At 50.9% G+C, this 20,239-nt stretch overlaps 1 protein-coding gene across 1 annotated transcript; it reads left to right on the plus strand.

Annotated features, from left to right (window-relative positions):
- The first annotated feature begins 17,580 nt into the window (after positions 1-17,580).
- On the plus strand, positions 17,581-19,714 carry FZD9 (frizzled class receptor 9). The gene has a single exon (XM_036279489.1). The coding sequence runs from the start codon at positions 17,807-17,809 to the stop codon at positions 19,580-19,582; it is 1,776 nt and encodes a 591-aa protein (XP_036135382.1). The 5' UTR covers positions 17,581-17,806; the 3' UTR covers positions 19,583-19,714.
- Positions 19,715-20,239: the final 525 nt, after the last annotated feature.

Raw genomic sequence — 20,239 nt, forward strand, 5'->3', positions numbered from 1 at the left:
CCCAGCCACTGATGGTGAGTACCTGGTGTCTGGCCTTGGAGCCAACATCCTGAGAACAAACAGAGCCCCAACTTCAGACTGAGCCCTGCTAGTCTGAAGGTGTCCACAGGGGACCCAGAGAAATTTATATGCCAGAGAAAAAATCCATCCATTCCTAAAATTTTTTTTGCTATCTGGTTGTTACAGAGTAACTACTTGGGCAAATGAACCATGTCCACAAGGTTGGTTGCAAAGAACAGAATAAATGCGGGTTATTTACTGGAGGTGGTGGACCGGCTGACAAGGGGGTGTGGGAAGTCAAAGGTAGTCCCAGGTTGTGAGCATAAACCACTTGCTGGATGGGACTGAAATGAGAACAAGGGAGGCAGAGGGGAAGGCAGGAGAGATGGGAGGAAGGCGAGAACTCTGTTCCAACCATGTTACGTGTGAAATGTCTGCGGGACGTCCAAGTGGAGACAGATGTCAGGTACACACTGGATGTCAGAACTCAGAGGGGAGGTTTGATGGTAGATGAGAATTTAGCAGCCACAGGCATACAGATGACAGAGGTCACTGACAGAAATGAAAAATGGTGCTACCTTCAAGTGTTCAGAAAGTAATGGGGAAATTGAGGTCACCTGCAAAGTGCAACAATGCAGGTCAAGGTAAGGGAGCCAAACGCCTTTCTGAGGACTCTAGAATGTAAGTTCCATGTGCACGGGGACCTTGTCACCTGTCTGTTTCCGACTTTGGCCCTACTGGGGAGCCTTCCAGACCCCCCAGGTGGAGCTTATTGTGGCATCCAACATGTTTTGCTGTACTGTATACTTCTTTTAAAGGAAAAAAAAAGGTATCTGAAACCATAAAATATGCCCCAAACGCCCTTGGCACTAAAGTTTGGAGAACACTAAGAGTCTAAAGTCTTAGTTTATGGAAAGTATTTCCCCCTTGTCCGGGAAAAGAGGGATGTTTACAAGACCCCCAGTGAGTACCTGAAACCACAGACAGTACCAAACCCTGTCTATGCTGTTTTTTCCTACATATACATCACTGTTATAAAGTTTAATTTATAAATAAGGCACAGTAAGAGATTAACAATAACTAATAATGAAATAGAACAGTTATAACAATGTGCTGTAATAAAAGTCGCATGAATGTAGTCTCTCTCTCAAAATATCTTTTGAATTGTTTATTTCTGGAATTTTCCATTTAATATTTTTGGACCACAGTTGGCCAAGGGTAACTGAAACCTCAAAAATCAAAGCCGCATATATGGAGGTGTGCTTCTGTCATTGCAAAGGATTACTGCAAGAGGGATTTTTCATTGTAACTGATAAAGCAATTTTTTTTTATTTGACACAGAGAGAGAGAAACATTGATTTGTTGTCCACTGATTCATGCACTCATGGATTGCTTCTTGCATATGCCTGACCGGGGATGGAAGCCACAACCTTGGCATATCAGGACAATACTCTAACCAACTGAGCTACCAGGCCAGGGCAATAAAGTCATCCTTAAAATTATCATGGAAATAAAAACTAAAAATGTAAATTCTCAAGAAATTTGATGTCTGCAAATACATCCTCAGACCCCTGTTTTGAGAGATATCACTGGGAAACACACCCACACAACAAGAGCCCCCCGACATACACACCCCATGTATATGGCCCAGCACAGTGCAAGCTGTTGTGAATTTTGTTGACAGGGTGAGTACGTGAAGCAAGGGAGGATTTGGGATGGAGGTGGTAGAGACAAGGGCAAAGCATCCATTCAGCAAGTGCCTCTCGCTGAAGGTTGTGAAGCGGGTGCACTGGGAACAGGGTGGGGAGCAGGCAGAAAGAGAAGGAGGGGACAAGTGCGAGAACAGTTTGTTCCCCCATTCCCTGCTCTGTGCCCTTCTCACACCTGCAGTCCGGGTGGTCTCAACAGGGACCTGGAGGGTGAAAGGAGCCTGGGCAGAGGTGGGCTGGGAGCTCAGTCTGAGATCTCAGCCCTGGAGGAAGCCGGGGACCTGCTCTAGCTCACTTCCCTCACTTCATAGGCAGGAGAACCAGGAGAACTGGCTGGGGCAGGCTCTGTCTCCTACTCCCAAACACAGGGAGCGCACCATGCGCCTATGAGAAGGTGATGATGTCCTTATTTTAAAGCTGCGGAAACTAAGGCCCAGAGAGCTTAAGTGACTTGTCCAGATCAGGCAGCTGGAGGCACGTGGCCCTCAGGGCAGCGGCCCTCCTGAGCCCTTTCTGCAACTGGAGGGGAGTTTCCTTCCCCGAGGGCACAGTCCTCCAAAGTGGCACAGCTGGGAAGGGAGCCCAGGGAACCCCAGCGCCCCTTCCTCACACTGTCAGCTGCTGTCTCCCCTGCTGGGGGTCCCTGCCACGGTTCCCCCACTCCTGGCTTCCTGTCTGGGGGCAGCCCCTGGATGAGGGCAGGGTCAGGAGGAACAGAGCCGCCCAAACCCTCACTGGGTTCTGATCTCCCAGGAATCAACAAGATGGGGGTGGGGGACCCAGCCTCCCCATCCTGCCCCTGTGGTCACACAGCAACTATGGCTACGAGGTTGGATTGAGGGGAAATAAAACCCCAACACCCCGCTTTCCACCCCAGGCCCCAACTTCTCTGTATTTGTTTATTTACCTTGGAAAAGGCCCCATGGCCTAGGCAGGAAATGGGCCAATTCCAGGAGGCTCGGCCGGGCTGGGGAACAAGGAGCCACATTGTGCTCCACGCCGGGCCGCTCCCCAACCTGGGCCTGCTGTGGAGCCCAAAGAGGGGGATCTGCGTGGGGGCCCAGGCAGGAAGGAGGCGTGGGGCTGAGGGGCAGCCAGCGCTCCCAGCCAGCCTGCCTATGAAAGGACTTCTGTGCAGGGCAGTGGGAGTGGATGAGGAGGGACAGGGCAGGGGGCCCTCATCGCAGTCTAGAGCCCACCTGGCACCGACCTGCCAGCCTAGGGTGGAGGACAGAGATCCAGGAGCCGCCGGGCCCTGGCACTCCCAGCTTCTTGTGGGCAGATGTCACCCCTCAGTGGTGGAAGGGCCCTGGCACTCCCAGCTTCTTGTGGGCAGATGTCACCCCTCAGTGGTGGAACGTCCTGCCCTCTGCCTTCCCCCTGGGTTCCAGTTCCTGCCAGGAAGCTCACCTGACCTCAAGCCTCCTTACTAGGGGAGGGATGGAGGCAGGGGAGTCCTGTGGTCAAAGCCAGGCCCCGGCTGACGACGCCCAGGCTGGCGTGGGGTTTGATGTCATCATGGTGGTACTTGGGGAGGGCTGACCCCTCTTCAACCCTGGATATTTCTTACCAACATGCTGGTGTCTATACAGGCAGGTCTTTTCATTTGTTCATTCATTCATTCATTACGCGACTCCCTGTCTGTTGGACACACACTCCCTTCCTCTCTCTGCCTGTCACTCTGACTTAAGGCAACAGTCTCCTCCCAACCCCCCTCTCCTGTTCCCAGAGTGCTATTTGAGAAATGCAGATCTGATTATGTCACTCCAGTCTCTAAAGGTCTTCCCAGACTTCCTACTACTTTCTGGGTAAAGACGTTCACAGACCCTGTGAGCTCAGCCCCAGCGGCTTCTCAGGCCCCACACCACCAATGAGTGGGTGTACAGGGGACATAGGGGCTCAGAGGTGAGATGGATTTCTCCTCCCAGTCCCCAGGGGGGGCTTTAGGATAGACATGTTCTTCCAGCTAGAAGAGAGTCCAAGGGACCTCAGAATTGGGATGAAGACCTGGGACAAGACATGTGCACAGCCATCAACTGGCTGGAGCCTCTGCATCCTTCCAAAATGGCCCTTCCCACCCCCACCCCCACTCAGGGCATCACCTGTGTCCCCACCCCTGCTGTACTCACAGTTGGACACCACACTGTGTGTGTGTTCATCTGGTGTTCCCCTCCCAGCCAGATCATCAGCTCCACCAGCAGGGACCCAGTGTGTCTCCTTCACTGTGCACTAGGTGCTCAATAAATGTGTATGGGATGAAGGAAGCAGGAAAAGAAGGGAGAGAGAAAGGAAGGAAAAGACTGGAATAAAAAGAGATGATCTGCCTCCAAATGGGTAGGCTCATTATTGTAAAGACGTCAGTTCTCCCCAATTAATCTATAACTTCAATAAATGAATCTCTAAATTCAGTTGGATTATTTATGAAACTAGATGACAAAGTTCATCTAGAAGAGAAAACGAAGAAGAGCCAAAACAATGATTAAAATAAAGACCAAAGACAGGGAGCCTGCCCTCCCAGGCATTCAAGCAAACTACACAGTAACTAACAAGAGAGGCCCCTGCATCCTTATTACTGGCACAGCCAGTTCTTACCTGCGTCAGGCACTGTTAGGAACAGCTTTTCCTGTCCTGACCCATTTGACCCCCATGTGAATCCCACTTTACAGCTACTTCATTTCCAGATAAGGGAACTGAAGCTCTGAGTGAAGTCACTGGCTCAAGGCTAGCTTGGTGCAGCCCAGGCCCTGTCCTCACAACAACCCCATGCAGTAGGCACCATTACTAATTCAGTCCAGCTATAATGCATTGATACTGCATAAAATACTATGACACAGTGACCCAGCTGTAAAAAAGAAGGTGGACTGCCCTGCCTGGTGTTCTCAGTGGTTAGAGCATCAGCCCACGCAACAAAGGGCCGTAGGTTTGATACCCAGTCAAGGGCACGTACCTGGGTTGCAGGTTTGATCCCGGCCCTGGTTAGGGCACATATAGGAGGCAACCAATCGATGTGTCTCTCTTACAGCAATCTCTCTCTCTCTCTCATTCTCTCTAAAAATCAATGGAAAAATATCCTCGGGTGAGGTTAACAAAAAGAAAAAAGGAAAAGGTGGATTGAGCTTTAAACAGGTCCGAGACTCATCAAGTGAAAACAAGTTACAGAATGAGACATATATTATTTAAGAAAACACAAAAAACTTGTATCCTATGTACATGTGTATATAGGGATGTAAGTGCAAAGAAAAATATCTGGAAGAAAACCCAACGAGACCCACAGTGGTATCTCTGCAGGGAGGAGAGGGATGAGGACTTTTGCTCTTTACTTCATGTACCTTTTCCTTCTTAAATAGTAAAATGTAGTACACAGAAAAGTGCCCCAAACTTAAGGGTTCACATTAAAACTTATCAAATGAACACCTGTGTGACACTTACACAGTCAAGAAGTAGAACACTGCCAACCCCAGAAGCCACCTGCCTGCCCTTCCCAAGCCTAACCAATTCCCTGCCCCCACCCTGACTGCCACATCCCACCTAACAATTTTGATGTTCACCTCTTTTCATTTCTTTAACATTTATCATATCAATCTAGTTTTGTTTTGCCTCTTCCCAAACTTTATATAAACAAATAGTATGTATTCTGTTAGGTCCGGCATTTTTCACTCAACCTTATGATTTAAAGACTCACGGTGTTGATGCACATAGCTGTCATTCATGCATTTTCATTGTTCTATAGATTCTTATTTGATATACTTAAAATTTTTTATAATGAAACAAGAACAGGATGATGCAAAGAAGATCAAAGTGCCAGCAGATTTGTTATCTGGTGAGAGTCTACTTCCTGGTTCATTAATGACCATCTTCTCCCTGTATCTTTTTATGGTTAAGGGGCTAAGAAGCTCTCTGGAGCCTTTTTCTTTTTTTAAAATAAGGGCACTACTGAAAGTTTTCCCGTTCAATTCCAGGTCAGGGCACATGCATGAGTTTCAGGCTCAATCCCTGGTAGGAGGTGTGCAGGAAACAGCTGATCTATGTTCTGCTCTCACATTGATGTTTCTCTCTCTCTTTCCCTTCCTCTCTCTCTCTAAAAAAAAAAATTAGTAAAAATATTTTTATCTTTTTTTTTTTGTACAAACAGAGTGGGAGGGAGAGAGAGGAAGAGAGAGAGAGAGGAAAACATCGATGTGAAAGGGACACATCGAGTGGCTGCCACCCGCACGACCAACCAGGGCCAGGGACAAACTGCAACCGAGGTACATGCCCTTAGCGGGAACCAAACCCGGGTCTCTCTGGACCGCAGGCGGACGCTCTAACCGCTGAGCCAAACCGGACAGGGCAGTAAAAATATTTTTAAAAAATAAGGTTACTAATCCCATTTATGAGGGCCCTCATGACCAAATCACCTCCCAAAAACCCACTTCCTAATACCATGATGTTGAGGGTTTAAGTTTCAATATAAAAACTGGGGGGGAGTGGGGAGGAGAGACGCAAACAGTTAGTCTGTAAGGAAGTCCCAAACTGGAAACCATCCAAATGCTCATTATCATGAGAATGAAAAAGTCAACTGTCTATGCCTATACAATGGAGCACTCACTACTCAGCGATGAAAATGAACAAAATACAGACACATGCCAACAACATAGATGAGTTGCACAGGTAATACACTGAGCAAAAAAGCCAAGCACAAAAGAGCAAATACCGTATGATTCCATTTATACAACATTTAAGAACAGGAGCAGTTAAGCTGAGATGGGGGTGCAGTGAGTACAGTCGGAAGGGGACCGAAGCCCCCTGGGGTGATGGGCAGGCTCTATGTCTTGTTGGGTGGTGGTTACGCAGGCGTGTTCACTTTGTCAATAATTTATCAAGGTGAACACTTAAGACTTGTGGATTTTAATGTAAATTATATCTCAATATTTTAAAAACTATATGCATGTATTACTTTAATTACAAAATTAACTATAAATAAATAAAAACATCCCAATTTTATTCACTTGCAAGTAGGCATATGTGTTCATGTTTGTGAAGGTCTGGGGGGACACTACCCACTGCCAACGGGCCCTTCCAGAGAGCGGGAGGTGGGAGCCTGTGGATTTTGCCCTGGCCGGTTTGGCTCAGCGGTTGGAGCGTCGGCCTGCGGTACAGAGAGACCCGGGTTCGGTTCCCACTAAGGGCACGTACCTCGGTTGCAGTTTATCCCCGGCCCTGGTTGGTTGTGTGGGTGGCAGCCACTCGATGTGTCCCTTCACGTCGATGTTTCTCTCTCTCTCTCTTCCTCTCTCTCCATTCCACTCTATCTGAACAAAAAATGGAAAAATGTCCTCAGGTGAGGATTAAAAAAAAAAAAAAGAGTGTGGATTTTCACTTTTATTATTTAAACTCACGTGTAGTCTAAAGTTGGCACAGAGCATAATGCTTGTGACTTTAAAGTATATGTTACAAATTATATTTATTTTCTTTCTCTTTAAAAAGAGTAACTCAAAGCAATGGTGAATGCAGTCAGTAGAAGGACTGTCCTGAGCAAAGGTGTGGCCCAAGCTCAGGGGTTTTAGGGTGTGTTTGGGGCCAGAAAAAGAGCAACAGTGTTGGAATACTGGACTCCATGAGTTAGAGGTTGTCTCTAGTCAGGAAGGCTGAACACTGAGCCCAGGACAAGGCTTTGATTGCCAGACTGGACCTTTTGCGTGTGACCCTCCAGAAGGTGGGAGCCAGTGAAGGCTTTGGAGCAGAGTAGATGAGTCCCAGGTTTAGTTCCCACTAAGGGCACGTACCATGGTTGCAGTTTATCCCCACCCCACTGGGGTCGTGTGGATGGCAACCACTCAATGTGTCTCTCTCACATCAATGTTTCTCTCTCCCTCCCCCACCCCCCGCTCTATCTGAAGATGAATGCAAAAGTGTCCTTGGGTGAGGATAAAATGTAATAATAATACAGGGAACACTTGGGGTCAGAAGACAAGGGAGGCAACTGCATCAAGTTAGGCTGGAGGCGCCCTCAGGCTGGCCCGCCCATCTGTACAGCAAGGAGGGTAGAATCATAATTTTTCTCATCTGTAGAAGACGTGGGAAGGCCTGCTGAGCTCTCCCAGGCCAACGCTCCCACTTTCACAGGAGGAAGCTTTCTTTGCCCAGGCACAAGAGAGGATGGACTTCTGGGCAAAAGAGAAAGACCGAAGTTCCTGTCGGTGTGTATGTTTCCTGGGGGAAGTACAGCTGTCCCATAGGAGGAGGTGAAACTGGGCAGGTCAACAGCCAGGGCCAACTTAACCATCTGGCTCAGTGGGTATGTACCAGGGCCCACAACCCTTTTAGGGACCCACCAAAATGCTTTCTTTTAAAAACAGAAGAAAAAAAATAAACTCTTAGGTCAAAAGTGTTTTTATATATAATATTAATATATTCATGAAATATAATGTAATCGTGCCCTGGGTTAGAGCATTGGCCCACAGACTGAAGGGTCACAGGTTCAGTTCTGGTCAAGAGCTCATATCTGGGTTGCAGGTTCAATCCCCAGTACATATATGTAATGTAGTCATAAAATATAGCTCAGACAGTCATAAATTTTAACTTTTTAATATTTTGTTGTAATGGAGGAAGGGGCCAGGAAAACAAAAATGCAGCCCTGCCCTGGCCGGTTTGGCTCAGCTGTTAGATTATCGGCCCACGAACCTAGGAGTTGCGGGTTCGATTCCGGTCAAGGGCACATACCTGGTCAGGGTCATATGGAGGCAACCAATCAATGTGTCTCTCTTACGTCGATGTTCTCTCTTTCCCTCCACCCCCACCACTCTATCTGAAGATAAATGGAAAAATAAAAAATGCAGCCCTGGTGACCTGGGAATTCGAAGGACAACTGGAGACAACAGTTTACCCAGAGTTCAGGAGAGATTGAAGAATGTGTGTGCGAGGAGGGGGAGTAAGGGGGAGAAAGCCTGGTGTAAAGGGATAGTGCTGGTGTGTGGCGTCCAGACCCCGTACTGTGACGAGCTGTCTCTTGAGGACCCTCAGCCTTCCCTGGAACACTGGCACCCCCAGAGCATCCTTTACCTGCTGAGGAAACTGCAGCCAGAGACACCCAGCAGCTGATCTAAGATGATGGCCGCAGGGCACAGTTTGAGTCCAGGCAGCTGAATCCCAAAACGAAATGCTGTTCTGAGCCAGCCTGTGACACTGCCTCCCAGGGCCTGAACTCCTCAAAGAGAGATGTGAGGTTGTCCCTGTGCGTGGGTGCCTGCAGAAATGGTACCGAAACAGAATGAGACATACTGGGGAAGGGGAGGTGGACTTGCCTTCCCATGGAATAACTCTCCCTTCCCCACCGCATACCTACAAGAGGCCAGGAACAGGCAAGGACCAGGATAAGCCAAGATGGAGGGACATGCTCTCTGCCTGTGGGAGCTCCTGGGGCAGATCTTTGTGGAAAGAGACAAACAAGGTTTCAGACACACTCACCAGGCCATAAAAGCAAGTGAACTCATCAGGTATGATGATCTGAGGCAGAGAATTAAGGCAGGGAGGGCACAGGCCTAGTGTCAGGAGGCCTGGGGTCTCGCTCTATCCCTCAGCCTCAGTTTCCTCATGTAAAATGGGGGCAAACAAGGCCGTGGGTGTGACAGGGCCTCACAGGACACACAGACTGCAGATCGGACTGGAATCCGAAAGGGTTGATGCAAGGAAGGGGAGGTGGTCTGTGCTGTGGAGAGCTGGGTGTGGTGGGCCTGGGGGTGATGTTCATACCTTCTCCTCCACGCAGGGAGTTCATGGTCTGGAGTGGCTAAAGGTCACACCCTCCAATCTGATAGGCTTTGTTGAGCTTCTGCCCTCACACCTTGAGAGGCCGGTGTGGCCTAGATCCAGGCTCCTTGGTTGGCTGCAGTGGTGGGGCTGGGGCGGGGCAGGAGAATGGCTCAGACACACTAGGGACCGTCCACCTGGAGCCTCCTCAGGCGCAGGGGTAGGGTGAGGGTGTGGGGGGTGAGAACTAGTTTGCCCAGAATGCAAGTGACTTTTCCTGAAGCCACAGAGGGGCCCACAGAGAGTCAGCAGCCTCAGAGAGGGTGGTGGTCCCAGGTCTTGGAGTTGAGGCAGGCCTGCTAGGCCTCCTTCTTGGGGGACAATGTGAGGCCCCTCTCTGGGCTGGGCAGGGTGGTGGGAGGGCAGCGGGGCCCAGCCTAGGAACTCTTTCCTCCTTGCTGGGCCGCTGAGGTTATTTTTTTCCCCATAGCCGCTGCCGAATTTCCCTTCGAGTTGGATAAATAAGCAGCAGGTTCCAACGTCAACGAAACAGGAGCTGGAGCTGCCACACAAAAGCGGCTTTTAGCAGTGGCGAGCGCCTCTGGGAGTCCTGGCCACAGGGTGGCCGCAGCGGCCCTGGCAGGGCCGGGGCTGGACACAGATGGGGGTTCCCTAGAGGTGGGGTGCCCTTTGCCCCTGCATACGCAGACACCGCGTCCCTTCCCAGCAGCTCCCGGAGTCACTGCACGAAAGGACTTGTTTCCTGCAGTTAGCTCTGCCCTCCTGCCTGCCCCCCTTCCCTCTGTGCCCTTAAAGCACCTCCATCTCCAGGACTCCTGTACTTGTCACCTCTTCTGGTCCCAGCTGACCCCCAGCAGGGCCCCTATTTGTTCTTTGCCCTTCCACTCTGCACAAACCACATAAAACACTCCCTCACTTAAAACCTTCCTGGGGCTCCCCTTTGCTCAAGGGTAAATCTTGGCTTTTCAGCCTCACTATGGGCCTAACAGGCTGCTTCCGTTTTCTCTCTAATGCTTTCACAGAGCTGTTCTCTCTGTCTAGAACTCTCTTTTCTCTATTCTATCTGGCTCCCACTTGGGTTTGAGAATCTGCTCATATGTCACCTTCTGTGAAACCTGCCCCCAGGTTCCCTCTTTAATCACAGATATCAGCGGAATCACAGTTGTCACTATTCTCTTGGTGGCTCCAGCTAACCATGAGCAATCAGAGGGCAGGTGTCCTATCTTGTTCATTTTGTGTCCCCAGAACCCAGCCCAGTCTGTGGTGTGTGCTGCGTAGGGCACAAAGGAGGCAGTGCCTGACAGAAAATAGGTGCTCAATTAATGTTTGCTACCTAAAATTCCCATAAAAATCACATAGACATTCATTTATATAAACTAAATGCAAACTAATCTACAGTGACAGCAGTTCAGTGGTCACCGGAGAAGGGGAGAAAGCGCACAAGAAAACTTTTGGGGCTAAAGAATATATTATTATTATTTTTTAAATCCTGGTGCTATGGGTTGCCCTTAGGCAAGTTGCTTCAACTAAAAATTAGAATAAATAATATTCATCTAAAAATTAGAATAAATAATCACCTCATAGGGTGTTTTGAGGATTAAATGAGATATGAATTAATTCTTAATAAATGGTTATTATTATTAAACTAATTTTGTACTATATTGACCAGTTATTATATTTACCAGTTATTAACTTTTTAATGTGCTACTTCCCAGTAAAATATTTGCATTTAACTCAGAGATATTCATTATCTGGATCAATTGTGGTGATGATTTCCCAAGTATGTCCATATGTCAAAACTCATCAAATTGCACTTTAAATATGTGCAAGTTTATTTTACATCAATAATGTATCTCAATAATGCTATTTTAAAAATTCATATACCGCCCTGGCGGCTTTGGCTCAGCAGTTAGAGTGTCGGCCTGCGGACCAATGAGACCTGGGTTCGGTTCCTGCTGAGGGCACGTACCTTGGTTGCAGTTTGTCCCTGGCCCCAGTTGGGGTCATGTGGGTGGCAACTAGTTGATGTGTCTCTCTCACATGGATGTTTCTCTCCCTTTCTTCCTCCCTCTCTATCTGAGGATAAATGCAAAAATAATCATCGGGTGAGTATAAAAATAAAAATTTTAAAAATTCACATACCCATTGACTCAGACACTATACCATAGAAATAAAAGTACACGTCCATTCATGGGTGGCAAAGCTTTTCTGTGAAGGGCCAAATAGTAAACATGTTCAGCTTGGTGGGCCATATGGTTTCTGTGAAAATTACTCAACTCTGCCATTGCAGCTCCAAGGCAACCATAGATTCTAAACCAATGAGCATGGATGTGTTTCAATAAAACTTTATTTACACAGACCCTGTGTGTTGACATTCACAATAATTTTTTAAATATATATTTTATTATGAAAAATTTTAAATATACAAAAAAGTTTAACAAAATTTGTAGTGAGCACCTGAATATCCACCATCTAGATTCTACCATTAACATTTTAAAAAATATGTTTATATTGATTTTTTTATTATTATTTTTTATCTTCACCCGAGGACATTACTCCATCTTTTGTTCAGACAGAATGGGAGGGGGAGAGAGAGAGACAAACATCGACGTGAAAGGGACACATCGAGTGGTTGCCACCGGCACGACCCAACCAGGACCCAGGGACAAACTGCAACCGAGGTATGTGCCCCTAGCAGGAACCAAACCCGGATCTCTCTGGACCGCAGGCCGACGCTCTAACCACTGAGCCAAACCGGTCAGGGCTATATTGATTTTTTTAGAGAGAGGAAGGGAGAGATAGAAACATCAATTGGCTGCCTCCTGCACGCCCCCTACTGGGGATCAAGCCTGCACCCTTGGCATGTGCCCTGACCGGGAATCAAACCGAGACCTCTCAGTCCTGCTCAATCCACTGAGCCACACCAGCAGGACACATTTTACTTATTTATATCATATATTCATCCATCTATTCATAATAGATTATTAGGAAAGAAAAATGAGGTGTGAATGTATTAATTTGTTGTATTAATTTATTATTAATTAATTATTAATTAGATATATTCATTTACTATATTAAGTCCATTTTAGTAAAAGAAAAAATACTACACAAGTGTTTGTAAAGTCTAGAAAAAAGTATTAAAAGAGCCTAGCCAGTGTGGCTCAGTGGATTGAGCATCATCCTATGGACTGAGAGGTCCCAGTTCAATTCCCGGTCAGGGCACATGCCATAAGGGACGTGCAGGAGGCAGCCAATTCATGTTTCTCAGACTGATGTTTCTCTCTCTCTCTCTCTAAAAAAAATCAATAAAAACACATTTTTTTAAGTATCAAAAGAGATGCCTGACCTCTTTTTTTTTTTAATTCCTTCCCCGAGGATATGTTTAGAGAGAGGAAGGGAAAGAGAGAGACATGTGACAGAGAAACATTGATTGGTTGCCTCCTGCATACACCCTGACCAGGGATGGAACCCGAAATCTAGGTATGTGCCCTGACCAGGAATTGAACCTGAAACCTTTTGGTGTATGGGACAATGTTCCAACCAACTGAGCCACCTTGCCAGGGTGAGATGCCTGAGTGCCAAGATTGTAAGAAGAGAAAAAAATGATTATTTTATTTCTCTGCTCATCTGTCTAATGTTGAATTAGTTGTGAAAATTGTAAAAGCCCTGAAAAGAAATTTTTAAAGCACTTCTTTAGTAAGAATGAAACAGTCTAGTTCAGCCCTTGATATCCCCATAATGGAAATCTGAGTCAGAACCAGGCTCAGGGAGGTGGGCCTATTCCCTGAGGCCCACCAGATGGTCTTACCCAGCCCTGCCCGGTGCACAGGCAGGCACACACAGGAATAATCAGGCCTCTGCATGTCCTAGGGTGTGTACACACACTTAACTCATCCCTGATACACACACACACACACACACACACACACACACACACGTGCCAACACCCACCTCTGTCTAAATACCCAGGCTGCAGTGACACTACACCCTGCCCCTGCCCAGGAGCAGGTGTGTCAGTGTATCGACTGGGTCTTCCATCACCACTGACAGTGCCTCCTGAGGGGTGTCCCCGGCACCTGGAAGAGATGCAGGATCAACCCTCCTAGTTCTTGTTCATTCACAAACACCCCTGTCCCTAAGAGTCCAATCAACATCTCTTTCCTAACCTCAGGCCCCACTTGCCTTCAGTCTCTTCCAGAAGGACCTTGTGGCCCCCTCCTCATGACAACATTCTTTCATACCACAGACATTTATGAGAGCCTCTTCCAGGCCAGGCAACAAGCCACCCAGGAGCTCCCAGGCTTGTGAGGAGGCAGGCCCAGGTGTGGTGGATGCAAGGCACAGAGGTGGGCACCAGGGCCATCAGGTGGGGGTTGTCCTATAAATGGCAATATTAGAGCTGAGGGGGAAGGAAGGGACAGCATATGTCCATGGGCGTGAGTGGTGGCTACAGTCAGAGAGGATGTGGTAGCAAGGGCCTCAGAAGTGGGGGATTCAGGGAGACTGGAGCACTGGGAGGGGGACACAGGTCAGGAAGGTGTCCCTTCCCACTTATGCAGGGCAACTTGGCTCACAGCCAAGGGCCCCCAGGAAGGGAGACATCTCCCCCAGAAGGATAAGTTGAGAGGGGCTCCATTCCCACCTCACCCCCACTTCTGTCCCCCTCTGCCAGTAGAGCAGGAATGGGGGTAGGCATTGATGGTAATCTCCCTCCTCACGGTCCCCTCTGGTCCTCCTCATAGTCTCCCTTTCAGTGAGCTCCTCGGGTATTGTTCTGCCTTTGTAAAGAGGGAGATCGAGTGACAAAGCCCAGTGGGTAGCAGGAGGCCCAAGAGGCCTCTTCTCTCCCAGGCAGCATCTGCATGGGGGAGGGGCTGTTCCACACCCCCTCCCCACCTCTGGCTTCCCAAGAGCAGCTGTTGCCATGGTGACAGGCCTGGCATCCAGTGGCTCCTGGGCCACCCTCCCCATTCCGCTACCAGAAGAAGGGCCTCTGACTCCTCTACACCCTGATGGGGAGTGCAGTAAGGGGGGCAGGGGCACAAAAATCCTGGCTCCCAGGCCAGTCCTAACAATGGTTTGAGCTTCCCAATTTGGCTGCCAGCAAAGGGGACAGCTCTGGAACTGCCACCTCCTACCAACACCATAATGTAGGGGCTCAGGAAGCAGGGCTATGCTCCACTATCATCCATGCACCTGTACCTCCTTGGGGCAAGATATGGAGAAAAATAAAATGTCCCCTTGGTCTTGAGCAGCTGCTGGTATTGGAACAGAGGGGTGAATGGATAGAGGGCTAACAGTATGTGGGTGCACAAGTAGGTAGAGAGTGGGTGGACAAGGACCCTGGGCCCACAGAGCAGAGCCTCCAGCTCTATCCAGGAGAGGGGCTACCCTAGGAGGTGATGCTGAAGTGCCAGCCAGAGCAGCAGCAAAGGGCCTCTGAGCTAGGGAGATTGGAGGTGAGACGGGGGTGGCATGTTGTTTCCTTAGAGCGGTTGGGATAGGGGTGGGCTTGGCAGGAAATGAAGAAGCAGGTGGAGTGGAATATAATGACATAACAGTCTGAGGAACAGGATAGACCCAGAGATGTGGAAGTAGGGTACAGACTGACAACCCTCAGAAGAGGGGCTGGGGGGAGGGAAGAGATAAACCACAGAACTTATATGCATGTACGCATAACCAATGGACATGGACAACAAAGCTGGGGATGGGGTGGAGAGGGATGGGGAGGAGGGTGTCAATGGGAAAAAAAGGAGAAACATCTGTAACAAAAATAAATTAATAAAAAAAAAAAAAAGAAGCAGGTGGAGAAGTTATGCCTTGAAGGGTTTCTGCTGTCATCTCCACGACCAGGAGCTTCCCCCTGTGTAATGGGAAGCTGCCACTGGCATTTTGGGAATGAACCTGTTATTCTTGACCAGGTGATCATAGCAACATCCTTTTTCCAAAGGTACCTCACACTTGCACTACCCCCTTGGGAAGTTCAGTGCCTTGCAGCAGTATCTCTCATGGCTCAGATGAGCAGAGCGTATACTATGCTCTGGGCACGGTGCTGGCTGCATGTCCACGGATGCCCAATCTCTCATGTACTCGTGGAGAGCAAGAGGCTGGGTGCAGGCCTGCAACAGAGCATCTTTCTTTCCTTCTCCCTTCCTCATTCCAGCACAATTATAAGAGGAGGTGAGCACTAATTACAGCCACTGCCCTGACTTCTTCAGCCCGCACCACATGCCAGGTTCTACAACAGGGTGGTGATGGCTTAGCTGGGCCAGCGGGGCAGGGGCCCTTCCTCTGGAGGTGACAGGCAGCCTTATGCAGTGGAAGAGCCTGAATGCCAACCCTGACCTTGTGAGCTCTGTAATCTAGGGCAAATATCTTTTCTGAGCTCCAATTTCTCACCTGTAAAATGGGCACAGAATTCCTTGTAGAAATATGAGAGTCTAAAAAGTCATTGTGAAATGCCTGGCCTAGGCCTGCTTGGCTCACCATAGGTCCTCAGTCAGTTCCCTAGCCCCCTGCAGTTCAGGTCATTCCCTTAGTCATTCATCATCTAAGCATCCCTGAACAGCAGCTAGGGTGACTGGGCTTGTGCTGAGCATACATGTTGAATCTGAGTCTGAGTCTTCCAGATACTCCTAGGGGATGATGGCAGATGGGAGGTGGACAAGGGAGTGGGGACAGCAGTCTCAAAGTGAGTCCCAAATCAGGGCAAGGTCCCTTGGGTGGCCTGCTGGGTGCCCTTGCATTTCACTCACAGAGCTACCCAGGAACCATGGAGGGTACCTGGCTGAGCAGAATCAGGAGGGCTGAGGTGCTCTGGGACCCTAGGGAGCCCCCATAACCCAAGCCCCTCAAAAACACCTTCACAACCTGGGGGTGTACAGGGGGATGGGATGGGCAGTAAGGGGTCTCAGTCGCAGACCTCATTCACTTATTGTCAGCTACCACCAGCAAACTGTGCCATATCCCAGGGGTTCACAATTACTGCACTGTGTCCTGCCTTGGTGGTTCCATCTGTATCAGGGGAAGGAAAGTCCTCCCCATCTCCACAGTTTAGGTGTGGCCCATGGAAGCAGGGGGAGTAATAATCCGGTATCATTCTGATAGTGTAGTGAGGAGAGTATGTCCGTGGGATGTCACTATATATTGCTCAAGCTCTGCGGGCGCAGGAAGGAGAACAGGGCTCTCTGGTGGCCTGTGGGCTGATGATGCAGAGGCAGCAGAGAACTGCAGGCTCCCGGGACAGAGAGGAACTCATAGGGAAAGCCATGCGCCAAGGGAGCTCAGAGAACAGGAGGGGAGGAGGGAAATGGAGACTGAGGGTGTTAAATCGAGTCCTCCAGCTGTGAGGAAAGCAGTTTCTAAGCGGTTCTCAGGGGAGTTGAGGGGCTACCCTATAGGGAGCAGGGTCTCCTGGAGAATAGGGTAACAACACCTCTGGAAGGGGAGCACAGGACATTGTGAAATGTACCAAGGTCGGAATCAAACAATCACAAATAGAACACTTAATAGCTCTATGCCCTTGGATATGTCACTCCTCTCTGAGCCTTAGTTTCCTCACCTGGGAAAGGAAGAGTCCGGAAGAAACAATGAGGTCAAGTGTGAAATGTAACAGATGAGTAGCATGTGCACAACAAATACATTGTTATTTTTTACAGGATTATATGCCTGATTCACAGAAAAGGAAACTGAAGTTTAGCGAGAAGAACCCAAAGTCACATACAACTATGGAGAGGCAGAGGCAGTACTTGAACTGTCAACTGAGTGCAAGGCTGAGGCTTCTCACGCTCTCTCGGAAGTCTTAGAAAGGGTCTCTGCACCTAGGGTAAGAAGATTTAGCATGGAGGAGTGGGAATCTTCCGACTGACTGTCCTGTTGCGAGGAAAGACTGGACAGCAAGGAAAGGGAAACAACCGAATGTGAGCGGGCAGACGATGTCGTACTTCAACCCGCCCCACAGGACCACACCCCCGTGGATGCCCCGGGGAGGCTGCGGGTCGCGGCGCCTTTAAAGCCCGGGCGAAGGCGTACCCAGCGCGCGGAGGACCCGCCTCTGGGCTTGTCCAACCAGCGCCCCACCCCGAGGCTTGTAGCGGCCGCCTCGGGAGGCGGCGCCGGCTGTGTCTCGGCGGCCGCTGGAGTGGCAGCGGCGGTGGAGGCTCGGCGCCTCCTCTCCCTCGGGCGGCTTTTCTGCGCGCTGCCCAGAGTGGCCAGCCGCGCCCGGAGACACGCGGGCGGTTCGGCGATGGCCCGCGCTCAGCGACGAGGCGGGCGGGCGCGGGGACACCGGACGGCGCGGCCCGAGTGAGCCGGGGCCGACCTCCCGCCTTCGGCCGGGGCAACCCGGGATGGCTGTGCCGCCGCTCCGCCGGGCGCTACTGCTGTGGCAGCTGCTGGCGGCGGGGGGCGCGGCGCTGGAGATCGGCCGCTTCGATCCGGAGCGCGGGCGCGGGCCGCCGCCGTGCCAGGCGGTGGAGATCCCCATGTGCCGCGGCATCGGCTACAACCTGACCCGTATGCCCAACCTCCTGGGCCACACGTCGCAGGGCGAGGCAGCCGCCGAGCTGGCGGAGTTTGCGCCACTTGTTCAGTACGGCTGCCACAGCCACCTGCGCTTCTTCCTGTGCTCGCTGTACGCGCCCATGTGCACGGACCAGGTCTCGACGCCCATCCCCGCCTGCCGGCCCATGTGCGAGCAGGCGCGGCTGCGCTGCGCGCCCATCATGGAGCAGTTCAACTTTGGCTGGCCGGACTCCCTGGACTGCGCCAGGCTGCCCACACGCAACGACCCGCACGCTCTCTGCATGGAGGCACCCGAGAACGCCACGACTGGTCCCGCCGAACCCCACAAGGGCCTGGGCATGCTGCCTGTGGCACCGCGGCCCGCGCGGCCCCCTGGAGACGCAGCCCCGGGCCTGGGCGGTGGCGGCACCTGCGAGAACCCCGAAAAGTTCCAGTATGTAGAGAAGAGCCGCTCCTGCGCGCCGCGCTGCGGGCCGGGTGTTGAGGTGTTCTGGTCGCGGCGCGACAAGGACTTCGCGCTCGTCTGGATGGCTGTGTGGTCAGCGCTGTGCTTCTTCTCCACGGCCTTCACTGTACTCACCTTTCTGCTGGAGCCTCACCGCTTCCAGTACCCCGAGCGCCCCATCATTTTCCTCTCCATGTGCTACAACGTCTACTCGCTGGCCTTCCTCATCCGCGCGGTGGCCGGGGCCCAGAGCGTGGCCTGCGACCAGGAGGCGGGTGCGCTCTATGTGATCCAGGAGGGCCTAGAGAACACGGGCTGCACCCTCGTCTTCTTGCTGCTCTACTACTTCGGCATGGCCAGCTCCCTGTGGTGGGTTGTGCTGACACTCACCTGGTTCCTGGCAGCTGGCAAGAAATGGGGCCATGAGGCCATTGAGGCCCATGGCAGCTACTTTCACATGGCTGCCTGGGGCCTGCCAGCCCTGAAGACCATCGTTATCCTGACACTGCGCAAGGTGGCCGGGGATGAGCTGACTGGGCTCTGCTATGTGGCCAGCATGGACGCGGCTGCGCTCACAGGCTTCGTGCTGGTGCCCCTCTCCTGCTACTTGGTGTTGGGCACCAGCTTCCTCCTGACTGGCTTTGTGGCCCTCTTCCACATCCGCAAGATCATGAAAACAGGCGGCACCAACACAGAGAAGCTAGAGAAGCTCATGGTCAAGATCGGAGTCTTCTCCATCCTTTACACAGTGCCTGCCACCTGCGTCATTGTGTGCTATGTCTATGAACGCCTCAATATGGACTTCTGGCGCCTTCGGGCTACGGAGCAGCCGTGTTCCCCAGCCAGCGTTCCAGGTGGCCGGAGGGACTGCTCCCTGCAAGGGGGCTCAGTGCCCACTGTGGCTGTCTTTATGCTCAAAATCTTCATGTCGCTGGTGGTGGGTATAACCAGCGGTGTCTGGGTATGGAGCTCAAAGACTTTCCAGACCTGGCAAAGCCTATGCCACCGCAAGATGGCAGCTGGCAGGGCCCGGGCAAAGGCCTGCCGGGCCCCAGGGGGCTATGGCCGTGGCACCCACTGCCACTATAAGGCCCCCACCGTGGTCTTGCACATGACTAAGACGGACCCCTCTCTGGAGAACCCCACACACCTCTAGGTACACAGGCCTACTCAGGGTGGCTATTGCCCCCTCCTAAACCACCCCCCTCTGGAGGAGACAGCTGACTAGCAGCTGCCCAGCTGTCAAGGTCAGGCAAGTGAGTTTAAGGGGGCCAAGGACCAGGACGGGGAGACTCTCCTTCAACCCTCACATGTGAGGACCCAGTGAGGCCCACTCCCCTATGGCCCAGTACAGGGGGTCGGTCTGGCTGAGTCCCCACAATGTCCTGGGGGAGCATGTGGAGAGAGGGTAGAAGGGGGTGTGGTCCAGCAGGGAGTTTATTTAATGATGTAATTTATTGTTGAGTTTCTCTGGAAGCTGTGACTGGAATAAACCCCCGTGTGGCACCCCTGAGTCCTCTCTGGGCTGGGAAGGTGGGAAGTAAGAGGGAGGTGGCTCTGCAGGAATCTCCCTTGTGAGCAGAGCTTGGGTGGGTGCTGGACTCATTCCCCTGCCCCTGGTTCTCTGGCTCCCCACCAATTGGGAAAATGTCCTCCATGGAACAGCTGTGTTTTGCAGGAGTCTCAGATTCTGTGTGTGTGTGCGTGTGTGTGTGTGTGTGTTTCCCTGTTGCTTGTCTTTACTCCTTTTGGCAACCTGCTTGCTTATTTCTGAGGCCTGGGTTCCTGCTTCCCAAAGTGAGACTGGGATGCC

This window comes from Molossus molossus, unplaced genomic scaffold (genome assembly GCF_014108415.1).
Source record: "Molossus molossus isolate mMolMol1 unplaced genomic scaffold, mMolMol1.p scaffold_m16_p_3, whole genome shotgun sequence".
Taxonomy (NCBI): Eukaryota; Metazoa; Chordata; class Mammalia; order Chiroptera; family Molossidae; genus Molossus; species Molossus molossus.

What these genes read in the sequence shown, in the direction of transcription:
- FZD9 (XM_036279489.1), top strand. Translation starts at nt 17,807, where the DNA reads ATGGCTGTGCCGCCGCTCCGCCGGGCGCTACTGCTGTGGCAGCTGCTG.